Source organism: Prionailurus bengalensis, chromosome C1, assembly GCF_016509475.1.
Source record: "Prionailurus bengalensis isolate Pbe53 chromosome C1, Fcat_Pben_1.1_paternal_pri, whole genome shotgun sequence".
NCBI lineage: Eukaryota > Metazoa > Chordata > Mammalia > Carnivora > Felidae > Prionailurus > Prionailurus bengalensis.
Window position 1 is genome coordinate 150377815 of NC_057345.1, and position 15158 is coordinate 150392972.

A 15158-nucleotide genomic window follows, 5' to 3' on the forward strand; every position below is an offset into this window, starting at 1 on the left:
GGAGAGGGACCACAACTCAGCCCATAACACTAATCCTGATTTTACAAAATGTAGGGTAATATCCAAGACTCTTTTTTTAAAAAACCTTATGATGTGGATATCGTAACCATGCAGCAAACTGCAGCCCATTCCTTGCTGTCTCTTGCCATCGGTGACTGCCTCTCTCAGCTCTTCTCCTTGGCCCCAGAATGAGATCAGCAAGGTGGTCAGAGCAGGTCACACAGGGATCCAGAAATCCAAGAAGAGTGTTTTGTGTCAAGTAAATAAAAGGAATTATCATCCATCTAAGGTTCGTTGTTTAAATTACCACGTTTATTTATGTCAACACAAAATACAATACAACAACTTACAAAAAACCATTTATCTTCATGTAATATAACTCTTCAGTGAACAGAAGTACTACTGTTAATGTTTTGACCTTTTAAGGTCCAGCCTTGGGTCAAAACAGTATTTAGAGAAATAGCAGATTCTTCTCTACCTTCCCCAATATACACACAAAGAAAACTCATATTTTCTACAGTCCCATTCCTATAATTATACACAAATATCACGGGTAGAGGTGAATACTACTGTTGGGTCATCACTATTGCAACTTCCTTGTTGCTGTAGGTTTTCCCCAGACCCTGGGCTTCAGTCAGGAACAGAGCGGGTACATCTGTCCTTCAGGTGTCCAAGGTGATTGTTTAGTAATTCTTTGAGTATAGCTGTGTATTCCCCAAGTGTCTGATTAACCTGAGTTACTTAGAAACCAGAAATCCAAGTGATCAAATGTGAATTGAAGAAACTTATCATACATTACCTGTGCCAATTCCGTGGATACATTTGAAGTTTCTATTACAGAATGAACTATTCACCTAGTAAAAGTTTCCACATTACAATTTACTCAAAGGTAATAAACACTGCACAAAAGTACAAGACCTCACCGCTACTCCAGTACTCCAGTCATTTAAATGTTATTTTAGTCTCGGTACATTTTCAAACAAATGATAGTGATCACTTAACTAACAAAATCTTTCCATCATTTCACGGGCAAAAGGGTCTGTCTCATACTGTGGAGAGAAAAAATATCTTGGAGTGGAAGATCTAGATTCTGGACCAGTTCTTTTACTCACTCTCTGAGGCTTAGTTTCCTTATGAACATCAAAAAAGAGGACAATGCTTTGTGAAGCAGTACTAATAGGAAATACTATTCTACAACGTCCATCTCTTCAATCAACCTATGGAACTCAAATTATCCACATCTACTTTGCAAGTAAAATCTTACTTTTTATTTTTTATTTTATTGTTTTTTTATGTTTATTTATTTTTGAGAGAGAGAGAGAGAGAGAGAGAGAGAGCACAACCTGGGGAGGGGCAGCGAGGGGGAGACACAGAATCGGAAGCAGGCTCCAGGCTCTGAGCTGTCAGCACAGAGCCTGACGCAGGGCTTGAACCCATAGATTGCGAGATCATGACCTGAGCCAAAGTCAGATGCTTAACCGACTGAGCCACCCAGATGCTCCATAAATCTTACTTTTTAAAGTAAATATAAGATGTATATTTACCATATGCAACTGAAATGTGCAAGTTAGGTTATGTAAATGGGAACAAATATAGATAGAAAGCCTATTACTCATGAGAGACTGTACTCTTGATGTGTTTGCTTTAAAGCCATTTAAAATTTTGTTCTATTTTTAACCCATGTCCCTTTTGCATTATTGGAGCTCTTTTTGAATAAACTACCTAATCGTTTACAGTAGTTTTTTAACAAGAAATTAAAACTTTCATATGGCATTTCCAGGTGTTAGGTGACTATGAAATTAAAAGGATTGAAAAATATGGGAGAAGTAAGAGTTTGAAAACTTGGGGTCAGGAGGGAACCTGAGTGTAGAAAATTTTCCGGTAATTAAAAATAATCCAAATAATGGACTAGCTATTTTTGTTTTTACCAGTAACTTTCTAATTTATAGATTTCTTCTTCATTTGTAAAACAAATAAAATACTTGTTTGTGTACCTGACTTTTAGATACATGCAAATCCACAGAAATTATTAACACTAATTACATTTGGGGCATCTTTAGAAGAATTGCATCCTCTCAGTTGAAGTAAAAGTCAGCATCTCATTTTTCATAGATTTTTTAAAAGAATCCTCCTTTAGGAAAGGGCAGATTTACTCAAAGTTTAGAATTAATTCGCAAGTGTGATTATTTAATGTGAGCATATGGACTTTGTGACTTTGCTGAGACAAAGACTTCAGGTAGCTATATTCCTGCAACAAATGAGATTCTAATTTCAAACATTTTTCAAATGCAAATCAGGCCCCCATGTGTCATTTTGATGATTTTTTGAGGCATTAATGCAACAGAGTTAGTATTCCTCAATGATCCCCAAAGTCACCCCTTTGCTAAGGATATTTCTCTTCTTGATTATTTTGAACCTGCCAACACAGTCTCTAACCTTCATACAGACAATGACTGATCTCCAAATGACCTATTATTATCTTAAACCAACCTCATTTTAAAGCAACAAAAAAGAAAAATTAAATAGTGCATTAACATTTCATATCAGTGAAGCAGACTTTTTCTGTGCATGAAGTAGTTCTATCCATCTGCGGAAAGATCCATCTTTTGTTTCTCCCTGTGTTTATAGGTTACGTTTTTGAAGGTACTGGTCGAACCTCTATACAGTGGATTGGTTCCCTAAAAAAAAACAACAAAAAAGTTCAAATGAAAGTATGTACATATTATTACATGGTTTTAATATATCTTTAATAATTTCATTGTACATTATAAATGAGAAGAAGAGAGTCAGGCTCAAGCTTGGAAGCCATTTGAATAATTTTGATTAATTCCATAGATTCAATATATTCTTATATAATTTCATATATTATTTTAGCATTTTAAAATTTATACCTCTTCATTTAATTTTTTATTTTTATTCATTTAAAAAAATTTTTTTAATGTTTATTTTTGAGAGGGAGAGAGAGAGAGAGAGAGAGAGAGAGCACGCACACACGCACACAAGAGAGGGAGGGGCAGAGAGGCGAGAGGGAGACACAGAATCCAAAGCAGGCTCCAGGCTCCAAGCTGTCAGCACAGAGCCCGATGTGGGGCTCAAACTCACGGACTGTGAGGTCATGACCTGAGCTGAAGTCAGCCGCCCAACCGACTGAGCCACCCACGCGCCTCCTGTTCATTTAATTTTTTAATATGCAGAACCAGTGCCATATGTGTATCATAAAAATCTGACCCTGTTTGGAAACACACTAATTTATGGATAGAAAACAAGACTTTGACTGTTTTGTTCACTGCTATTTTACCAGAGTTGAAAACAGTGCCTAGCCAACAGCAGGCATTCAGTATTTACTGAACGAATAGAATGAACCATAAGGTGGCCCCAAAAGGAAATAAAAAGTAAAAAATGGGAAAAGTGCACTTGTAGAAGCATGCAAAGACAATGACATAGTATCTGCCTTTAAGAGAGGTGTTGCTGGTGAGAGGCATCACACAAGGGCACAGATAATCTCGCTAACGTGAGATAAAAATTCAGGAAAAACAACTAGCTGCTTGGGAGAAGCAAGGAAAGATCCCTAGGACAGTGAAAACCTGCTCTAGAGAGTGAAAGAATTAGGTAGAATGTGCTTCCAAGAGAATAGCAGTGTGTGAAGCAGAGAGTCGCCAGGGACTGGCATGTAGGACACTGGGCGCATGACGGAGTACAGGTCCCAAGGCAGGTTGGGCAAGATGGCTTTGCCTTTGGGGAAGTGCAGAGGATTTGTGCCAATGTCTGGATAATTCAGTTGTGCTCTTTAGGGTGTAGATGTGTTTCTAGATGCCATCACCAGGACCAGAAGAGGCCAGGCTCTGTAAGTGTTTAAAGAAATACCAAGCTTGATCCTCCAATTTCCCTCCTTTGGTTGAATCGTTCCAGGCAGGCACAAGATGTCTGTGTAAGTTGCAGTTTCTTCTCTCCCACTTTCCAAGGTTGACCACACAGGCTTTGATGTCAGACAGCCTGGTTTCAAACCCAGCTCTACCACATGACCTCAGTTAAGCAATTCTGAGTCTTGGTGTCCTTGTCCACTGGAGGGATTACCAAAGTGCTTACCTCATTCATGAAGTATACTTTAGTATACCTGACACATATTCAGTGCTCAATAAATTCCGCCTCTTATTAGTTCTTATCTCTACCTCTTCTTCATATTTGGAATTTCCTTCTCTTTAAGTTTTGGAGAGGGTTAGAAAGATACTTTCCCCTGGAGCTTTCACATTCAACATTTCCAAGCCCACTTCTGCTTGTGTATGAAGTCTAGGTATCACCTATGACCTTCCAAATTACTAAATCTTATATTTTGGTCTCCTTATCCTATACATTGTAGAGATTGTGGCAAGTTCTAGACATAGATTTCAAAAACAGCTGTATTTGCTTTCCCAGGACATTTCTCTCAGTTCTCAGAAGAACTAAATAAAATTGAAAAACATTCCTGGGCCTTCCACTTGTTGTCCTTGCATTTGCCACAGTGTCTTTATTGTGAGGAGGAATCACACCTGCATCCACTTCTCCCAGAGCCAGTAACCTGACCTCTGACTGAGTAACATGTAACCTTTGTTCATGTGCCTTCAGAAAGAGATGCTATCTCGGCCATAAGCGCAAATAGGAAACAGGCTCCCTGATGGTGGATGATGAATGAAGTCCAGGTCACCATACTTCTCTATTCCTGAAGTCAGCCCGGATGATTCTGAGGATGCTCCTGTCGTTATTTAGTCCTGCTGCCATAAGAACTTGGAATTTGGAGAGTGGAGGACACACTAATATGGTCTTAAGTGCAGTTGGAGTCTCATTTGGAAACAAAAATCATGTATGAATTCTATTCAGTTTTCAAGACTACAAGCTATTAAGTTTAAGCTGGTTACAGAAAAATAAAGAACTCAGTCGAAGAGGAAAAATGGCAAAAATAAGTACAGGTTGGGATGACAAGTCCTGGAGGAAGAGGAAGGCTTAGGGAAGAGGAAAAATACTCTGAAAGAGTAAAGGTCTGTGAGCAGGGCCAGCTTAGATCTTCATAGGACCAGGAACTCTTTCGTGAACCTCATCCCATGCTATGTCAAACATATTAAAATGCACCCACATTCCACACTAAGTATAATTTATTGCACCATAAGGAAAGTGACTTAAGTTACAATGAACTCAATGCATGATGTTATTTTGTAGACATTTAGATGAATGTTCATTTTGATTACAGTGTTCATTCTGTATTTTGAAGCAACTTTATTCAGGGGGTCTCTTGCAAAGCTAGTTGTAGGTCCTGGGCATGATGGCTGAAGCAGACCCCACCATAGTAAGAGGGTAAGGTGGGAGTTGAAAGGTGTAGAAAGAGCAAGTACATATTGCTGGGAGGCAGTTGTGTTTCCTGCCCTCAGCTGACGATCAGAACTCAGGAGAATAAGCTCAAACGAGGTTTTGTTGGTAGAAAAAAGGATGGCAATGTGTAGTACTGCCTCCTCTAGGCCATGCAGATGGTAACTCTGCTACAGGTTTCCAGCCAAGCCACAGCCTTGGGTCTCCATTTCAGGTGGGTCTGAATTCTTTCACTGTTTAGACAAGGTTGGGTTTCCCCCACAACGATCTGGGGTGACCAGGCTGATTTCCCCTGAAATCTGAGGGTGCTAATTTAGGCTGTGGATTCTGTAAATGCAGTGGCATATTTCTGGAGCTTGAAAAAGTGGTAATAAGAAAGCTCTTTGTCATGACCCACAGCTCTCTTAATGATTGCCTAACTGCCAAATGCAGACCTGATTTGCTTAGCACAGTACAAAATCAATCCATGACTGCAAGAAATGTCAGACTGAACATTTTTTGCCTCTAGTTAATGACTTGTCATCCTAGAAAAAAATGTCTAATCAAAGATGAATTTAAATATCCTCCCTTTGTGTTTTCATAAAGAATATGGATGGGGAGGTTATTTTTAAAAGTATAATAAAAGGTAACCTTTCTTTATGGCTATGATGAAATGTTTCAAGAGGCAAGAAACGGAGCTCTTTTTGTCTTGAGCTCTGTCACCTTTAGAGTCCAATGGAGGCCTATGGGTCAGGAGATCCAACCCACCCCTACTGACTCTGGAGGTCCCCTGGGGTTTGAAGACCAGTCAAAATCAGTTCTCAAGAAGAAACAGTTTTTAGATTAAAAGTGGAATCAAACTGAGGACCCCAAAATGGATACACTGAGCAACATTTTTTTTTCCAATAGGATATATTAGTGAAATTTGAATTGAATTATTTGAATTAAACCTCTTTTGCATCCAAGTGAATAATTATTACCCAGTTATTATCTAGTCAAGAACATCAAACATTTGTTATTCAAAGAAACTCAGTTTAACAAGGGAATAATATTTTTCATTTATGATTTTATCTGTTTAATGCATATTTTTGTTCCATTTTAGATGAAGAAACAGTAAAAATCAGCATTTAAATTTCAGTCATGTTCTACACCCTGAGGGAACACAATGCATGTTTTGGGGAAATTAACTGTTAATTAAAATGTTATTTTAAAGATATTAATCATTTGTCAGTGTTCATGCCTTTGTATGAGAACATTAAAATGTGCTGGTTAGTAGATACACATCACATAATTGCCCAAGTGCTTGTTTGTAGAACACCTGCTTATTATTTCTAGGAGGGTCAAGGCTGTGCTTAGAAGAAGGCTGCAGTTAGGATCTCAGCTCCAGCATGGATCAAAAGTTTGGGAAGTCTGGAGTGGACAGACTTCACTGCATTCTGGGGGATACAGACTGGGGGAGAAAAAAAAGGGGTGCTTGGAAGCAGCCCCTGGTTCCCCCCCTGGAGGCACAGAGGGTGGGGGCTTTGGTGAATGGCTTTCATGCTGGCCACTTGTGGAGTGAGTAGACCCAGAGGGTCTGGGAAAGGGGCCGGCCCACACCCCTGAGTCCCCAGGGTCCCTGCTGCCTGTCTGGGCCGGGCCGTGGGTGTGAATGTCGCTCTCTCCCTGCCTCCTTTCCGCTGCCCTCTGGGGGTTTGGATTCAGGATTTGTTCCTAGTGTCCAAGACTTTGATAAGAAACTTACAGAGGCCTATGCTTACCTACAAATCTTGACAGAACAATTAAAGCTTTTTGATGATAAACTTCAAAACTGCAAAGATGATGAACAGAGAAGGAAAATTGAAACTCTTGAAGAAACAACAAATAGCATGGTAAAATCAATTAAACACTGCATTGTGTTGCTGCAGATTGCTAAAAGTACTATTAATCCTGTAGATGCAATATATCAACCTAGTCCCTTGGAACCTGTGATCAAAATAATGCCTACTCAGACTGTCTTACCTTCAGAACCTGCTCAGTTGTGTAAGCCAGGGCAGCATCCATCTTCCCTACCAGTTTGACCTGTATTAGCTACCTTGGGACATCATTAGACTCCAACACCAAATAGTACAGGCAGTGGGCACTCACCACCTAGTAGCAGTTTGACTTCTCCAAGCCATGTCAACTTGTCTCCAAATACTGTCCCTGAGTTCTCTTATTCTAGCAGCAAAGATGAATTCTATGATGCTGATGAATTTCATCAAAGTGGCTCATCCCCAAAGCACTTAATAGATTCCTGTGGATCTGCCTCTGTCTTGACAAACAGCAGCTCAGGAAATAGTCGCAAGCGCCCCAATACCACAGAGTCACTTAATTCTTCCATGTCCAATGGAACAAGCGATGCTGACCTCTTTGATTCACATGAGGATAGAGATGATGAAGGGGAGGCAGGGTCCATGGAAGAGCACAAGAGCGTTGTCAGGCATCTCTTGTCACAGGTTAGGCTTGGAATGGATCTTACTAAGGTAGTTCTTCCAACATTATTCTTGAAAGAAGATCTCTGTTAGAAATGTATGCAGACTTTTTTGCACATCCGGACCTGTTTGTGAGCATTAGTGACCAGAAGGATGCCAGAGATCGAATGGTTCAGGTTGTGAAATGGTACCTCTCAGCTTTTCACGCAGGAAGGAAAGGATTGGTTGCCAAAAAGCCATACAACCCTATTTTGGGTGAAATCTTTCAGTGTCACTGGACATTACCAAATGATACTGAAGAGAACCCAGAGCTAGTTTCAGAAGGACCAGTTCCCTGGGTTTCCAAAAACTGTGACATTCATGGCTGAGCAGGTTTCCCATCATCCACCCATTTCAGCTTTTTATGCTGAGCGTTTTAACAAGAAGATACAATTCAACGCTCATATCTGGACCAAATCAAAATTCCTTGGGATGTCGATTGGGGTGCACAACATAGGGCAGGGCTGTGTCTCATGTCTAGATTATGACGAACATTACATTCTTACATTCCCCAATGGTTATGGAAGGTCTGTCCTCACAGTGCCCTGGGTGGAACTAGGTAGAGAATGCAATATCAATTGTTCCAAAACTGGCTATAGTGCAAATATCGTCTTCCACACTAAATCTTTCTGTGGGGCAAGAAGCACAGAATGACTGCTGAGATTTTGTAGTTCTCCAAATGACAGGAAATCTTTTTGCTCAATTGAAGGGGAACGGAATGGTGTAATGTATGCAAAATATGCAACAGGGGAAAATGCAGTTTTTATAGATACCAACAAGTTGCCTATAATTAAGAAGAAAGTGAGGAAGTTAGAAGATCAGAATGAGTATGAATCCCACTGCCTTTGGAAGGATGTCACTTTCAACTTAAAAATCAGAGACATTGATGCGGCAACTGAAGACAAGCATAGACTTGGAGAAAGACGAAGAGCAGAAGCCCAGGAAAGGAAAGAGAAGGAAATTCAGTGGGAGACAAGGTTATTTCATGAAGATGGAGAATGTTGGGTTTACGATGAACCATTACTGAAAAGTCTTGGTGCTGCAAAGCATTAGGTTGGGAAATGCAATGTTTACACCTGATGACCAGGGCAATAGGCATAATTAAGTACCAATCTTCCTTTGGGAGAACCTATTCACTCCCTTCTTATTGCAGTGGTTCCTATCTCAGGGATACTGGACTTTCTGATGCAGATGAACAATTAAAGCAAGAAAAACTTCCCTTTTTTTCCTTTTCTGTGGCAGTTACAATTGTGACTTCAGTCCTGAGAAAAACTTCAGGTTTTGAAAATAAGATGTCTGCTTTTTCCCCAAACCCATGCTTTGAAAACCATTTATGAATCCCAGTCTTAAACCTTACATACCAGTTTGGCTGTTTCATAGTTCATATAATTCTGGGTTCTACATATATATATGTAACACATATATAAATATATACTTGATGCCAGATTTTTCATAAATACTCCATCTACTATAAATATTGATTCTTCTGAGTTGTTTTAGAAAATTAGTGCAATGTATTAAAATCAAGTGTTAGGAAATGTCATGGCCTCACCTGTAACAACTTTTTTTTTGGATTTGGACTATTAATAGGAATTAGACTATTATTAAATTGTATCTAATGCTGCACTATATTTAATTATATACTCAGTGCTTTCATAAAGTAATTTTTCCAGTTAAAAAAAAAAAAAGTTTGGGAAGTCCCTTAACTTCTCTGAACATCCATTTCCTTACGTTCAAAATGGGATTATCTAGACTACTTCACAGGGTGGTGGTGTTCAACCAACTATGGCTATTTGGGTTTTTTTGTGTCAACTTAATTATATTCTTTTGCCTGATTGCTCTTTTTAAAATTTTTTTTTAATGTTTATTTATTTTTGAGAGAGAGAGAGAGCGCGCGCACAAGTGGGGGAGGGACAAAGCGAGAGGGAGACACAGAATCCAAAGCAGGCTCCAGTCTGTCAGCACAGAGCCTACAGGCAGGGCTCGAACTCACAAACTGTGAGATCATGACCTGAGCCGAAGTTGGACACTTAACCGATTAAGTCACCCAGGCACCCCTGTCTGATTGTCCTTTTGACCATTGTCAGGCATTTGCTTGACAGTTGATGAGAGTTATAAACACCCACGGCTGGGGGATTAGATGAAGTTAACTGCCCTTAACTTTAGCCTCATAATACTATGTTCTAAGTCACCAGACTAATCTAGCAGGTTACATTTTACCTTGTTAGGGACGGATAAATTATATCCTCATTGCAAATCCAAATTTACTCTCCTAAAGCATTTTATTTAATTATGAATAATTCATACATACACAAAAGAGGAAAGCTGTATAACAAACCTCTATAGACTCATCACCCAGATTCAACAATGATCAAGATTTTGCCACGCTTGCTTCACTATTCCCTTCTCTCTTAATGTGAAAAAATTTTTAAGTTTATTTATTTATTTTGAGAGAGAGAGTGAGTGAGAGAGAGACTGAATCCCAAGCAGGCTCCATGCTGTCAGCACAGAGCCTGACAGGGAGTTCGCTCCACAAACTGTGAGATCATGACCTGAGCTGAAATCAAGAGCCAGACGCTCAACCAACAGAGCCACCCAGATGCCCCACTATCCCCTTCTCTCTTTTGGCTGAATTATTTCAGAGTAAACCTAATCTTCATTTCCTTTCACTTCAAAATGTGGATATTTTCTAGCAAAGTTATCATGCCATTATCTTACCTAGTCAAATTAATCATAATTCCTTGCTATCATTCTAATATCCAGTCTATATTGTCCTCCTTCCAGGTGTCCAAGAAATGTATTTTTACAGTCAGACTGTTCAGATCGGGATCGAAACAAGATCCATGCATTGAATATGGTTGTTGTGTCTAAAGGCATTTTTTTTTTATCCATCTTTTTTTTTTAATTTTTTTTTCAACGTTTTATTTATTTTTGGGACAGAGAGAGACAGAGCATGAACGGGGGAGGGGCAGAGAGAGAGAGGGAGACACAGAATCGGAAACAGGCTCCAGGCTCTGAACCATCAGCCCAGAGCCCGACGCGGGGCTCAAACTCACGGACCGCAAGATCGTGACCTGGCTGAAGTCGGACGCTTAACCGACTGCGCCACCCAGGCGCCCCTAAAGGCATTTTTAATAAGAAGATGAAGTAGCTGAATATTTTTGTTGTCCATTGTCCTGCACTGTATCTTAGCATTACTTCAAAATAATTGCATGATATATAAACATGCTTTATCAAGATAAATTTATCCAAAACAGAAATTCCATTTGCTTTAAGAATTGAGGATATCACTATATAATTAGAGGGAAAAAAATGTTAATATCAACTTATTGGGGCAGATGAACACAAAAGAGCATTATGTTTGCCTGTATTTTCTCCAGTGAAATCACTGTTTTTAGAATCAGCAGTGTAAGATAATTGCTAGTAGATAGCTGGCACACCATTAGAAATAGAAAGATGAAATTAAAACCATGAAATTGTTTCTATGGCCCTCTAGAAATGTAATTATCTCTCCTGTGGAAAAGAAACACAGAAAATTGGAGTCCTGTTTTGTGTTTGTCTACTGTGAAGGGGAGACACATAAATTATATCTATTGAGTATACGTACTTAAAGGTTGACACTTTTTAGGTATTTTTCAGGTAGCTGTTTAAAATTTGTTATTGAGAAGAACTACCTGAATGATATTTAAAAGGTCTTCTCGGGGCGCCTGGGTGGCGCAGTCGGTTAAGCGTCCGACTTCAGCCAGGTCACGATCTCGCGGTCCGTGAGTTCGAGCCCCGCGTCGGGCTCTGGGCTGATGGCTCAGAGCCTGGAGCCTGTTTCCGATTCTGTGTCTCCCTCTCTCTCTGCCCCTCCCCTGTTCATGCTCTGTCTCTCTCTGTCCCAAAAATAAATAAACGTTGAAAAAAAAATTTTAAAAAAATAAAAGGTCTTCTCAACTTGACATTGTAACCTATTATAAGTAATGAGTATTTCTATGGAAATTGGCATGAACTGTAATACTACTCACGAACATTATTCTGTTGGCTGTAACACAACTGATCTATGGAAGTGTTTAGATACAGCACCTATGCTTTATCAAGAGGGGCCTGAATGATCCTCCTGGTGGCAATGATTAAATGTATCTCCTTTATGTCCCTAAACAGTATATAAGGAGTTTCAAGAGACTCTTCAGAGTGGGGGAAATTCCTACTGCACTGAGAGACAAATGTATGCTATGAGCGTTATTTGGGTCCCAAATAGCTATCTGGGTTCCTTTGTCCTCAACAAATCAAAGCTGTTAGGGACATGGTGAGAAGGGTAGGGAAAGAACCAATGAAATCACTCTCTTTTAGAGCAGAAGAAAGCTGACACCCATCTCTTCCATGAGTCACTTTCTCCTGGAGACAAGGGATAGCCCCCAAGTGTTTACATACTGTTTGCCACTTGGCCTTTGACCGTTCTGCTTCAAATTTGGCAACTTCTTTACGATCATGAAATGACACCAACAGCTTCCAAATGCACAGGAGGACAACCCCAATGAGAAGAATAGCCAGTGAAACCCCCAACATGATCATGGGAATGTTTGGGGGCTTTGGACAGTCTGTGGAAACAAAGAAAATTATATTAAGAATATTTGGTATAATCTTGTGAGGCAGAGAAAAGATTTCTCATTAAAATATCCAACTATATTTTTTCTCCAGTAGAGGGAAAATTGTAACAAGTTTTGTTTTGATGAATTAAAAAAAAAATGAGTTACTTGTTGAAAGATAGCCCTATTCCTATGAAGTAGAACAAAAGATAAAGTTTTGTTATTTAAAGCAAATGGATATATACTTGAATGGCTGACTCAAAAAGAGTTAGAATCCAAGAATGAGGTTCATACACACAGAACATGTAAAGGACCATGAAAAAGACTATAGTTTAATTCCTAAAAATGGTCTCTTCTGGATACATGATAGAATAGAAATGAAATGTGTATGTGTGCACACATTCACACACAAACACATGATATTGCTTTTTTATGGATTTCCTTGAAACATAAACTGTCTAGGAGATTATATTCAGAATTATATAAAACCCACCCCCTGAGAAGTTTACTACTAGCCGCTGCTTCTTTTTTTAATCGAAGACAATGATGGCTATTTGTTTTATTTTAATACTAATGTAGTGCTCTGGTGTCCTAGAAAGTTCCTGAACTGGGGTCAGGGGAGATGGTTTCAATTCCCATCTGATGTAGCTCTCTGAAATCCATCAAGTCCATCGATCTCTCTGAGTTCCAGGACCTTCATCCATCAAACAAAGGTGTAGGACTTCAGTGTTCCCTTAACTTCCCTGAGGATAAGGTTGAGCTCAGTTGCTTATGCTTATTAAACCCACAGCTTCCAGTGGGGCGCCCGGGTGGCTCAGTTGGTTAAAAGTCTGACTTCAGCTCAGGTTATGATCTCAGAGTTGGTGGGCTGGAGCCCCGCTTCGGACTCTGTGCTGACAGCTCAGAACCTGGAGCCTGCTTCGGGTTCTGTGTCTCCCTCTCTCTCTGCCCCTCCCTGGCTCACCCTCTGTGTCTCTCTGTTTCTCAAAAATAAATAAAAATGTTTAAAAGTTTTATAATAAATAAATAAATAAATAAATAAATAAATAAATAAATAAATCCACTGCTTCCTAGAGCCCAGAGATTCTGATTCAGTGGGTCTTAGATGGAGCCACAGACTTTTTATTATTAGCAGTATCCCAAGTGATTCTTATCTTCAGGGAAGTTTGGGAAACTAAAGTTTCTGTATAGTCCTTTCAACTTGAACATTCTATGAAATGTTATTTTGACTCTATTGATGATATTAATATAATTTCACAATTACACAGTGCCTTCCCTCATTGACAGCAGAATGACTAATAATTCTTGCAATATGCCTGAGAGATGATACATTTCTTAATGAAACATTATAATTAAGCTCTCCCCTTGCTTTCACGAGGAAAAAAATCCCACATAAAAATTATCATTAAATATCTGCCTCCCTCTGCAAGAAGTGAGGCAAATCTGTGGTATCTGGGGAGGAAATGAATCATGCTTAGTTTAGCCTAACTCTTATTGCTTTTAGATATTTAATCAGGAGAGTTATACACATGGGATGAGTGATGCTGCTTTCAAGGTAAGGATCTATAACTGATCTGAATTTGAGCAGGACTAATGACCCCACAACAGCATGATGCTTGGCCTCAGACACTTTTGTTCTTTGGACAAAAAAAACCATGTAAGGAGATTATGCAGAAATAAGTAAAGGAGCTAATGAAATAGCGACTCCAGTATGAAGATCTAAAGACTGTTTCTAGCACAGCAGACGAACCATGGCTGCTTCTAAAAGGTTAGCAACACTCCTGCAAAGAAAGTGGGAGGCGTGTGTCAGTGAGAATATACACTAGCTGAATCTTTGACAATGAAATGTTTGGGATGGGGCATCATAGCATGTTCTTGCCGAAAGCAAGATGAAGCTTACTAGGACCCTGCCACCAGAATGTGAATTAGGAGGGCTCTCCAGTAGAGAATAAATAAAGGAGGAACAGGCACAGCCTGGCAGAGACAATTTTTTAAGAACTTAGAGTCATTATACATTTATACATTGAGAATACATTATACCTTGAGAAATTATACATTGCTCAAGAAAAGATTTCGGCCCAAGTACCAGGACAGGTATCACACAATAGAAATCTCCATTGTATATTTTCTCTTTAGTTTTTTCCTGAAATGCTCAGACTGAAGACATATTTCTAGGTGGGAAAAGAGGGCCATCTCCACCACGATGTGCAGTATTGCCTGTCGAGTCCTGGCCACTGCCACCTAATTTTAAGGTCCAAACTTTTAGCTCTGTCACATGCAGCTAACCGAGCATGGAAACATGACTTTTATGAATTAGGTGGTGTGGTAAGTACACAATACACGCTGATTGTGAAGACTTAGTTTGGAAAAAAATAAAGCATGTCAATAGTTTGGGTATTGCTAAATGACAATATTTCGGATAGACTGGATTAAATAAAACATGTGATTGAAATTCATTGCACCAGATTTTGACTCTTTGGTGCAGTTACTAGAAAATTTTAAATTACATGTGTGGTTTGCATGACCTTTCTATTGATGCTGATGTAACATATTTTTTGGGAGTCAGTATTTATTATGATTGTACAGCCAGTGGGAGGCAGTATCGCACAGGAGTTAGGAGCCTGGGCTCTAAGCCAGCCTGCCAGAATTCCCCAACCAGCACTGGTACTTAATTGCTGCAAGACCTAACACATTTTTAAACTTTTCTGCTTCAATTTCCTTATCTGTAAAATGGAAATAATAGCAATACTTGCTTTATATGGTTGTTATATGAGGGGGC

The 15158-nt window shown here is 39.4% G+C and overlaps 1 protein-coding gene and 1 pseudogene across 1 annotated transcript in view; one reads left to right on the plus strand and one right to left on the minus strand.

The window, feature by feature from the left end:
- Positions 1–294: 294 nt before the first annotated feature.
- ITGB6 (integrin subunit beta 6) overlaps positions 295–15158 on the minus strand; it is a 79767-nt gene continuing 64903 nt past the window's right edge. The window contains exons 15-16 of the mRNA XM_043576867.1: positions 12225–12391; positions 295–2678 (exon numbers count right to left, since the gene is read on the minus strand). Of these exons, the coding sequence (XP_043432802.1) occupies positions 2580–2678; positions 12225–12391 (266 nt within the window). The 3' untranslated portion in view covers positions 295–2579. The remainder of the gene's footprint in view (positions 2679–12224; positions 12392–15158) is intronic.
- LOC122481376 lies at positions 6660–9031 on the plus strand (annotated as a pseudogene).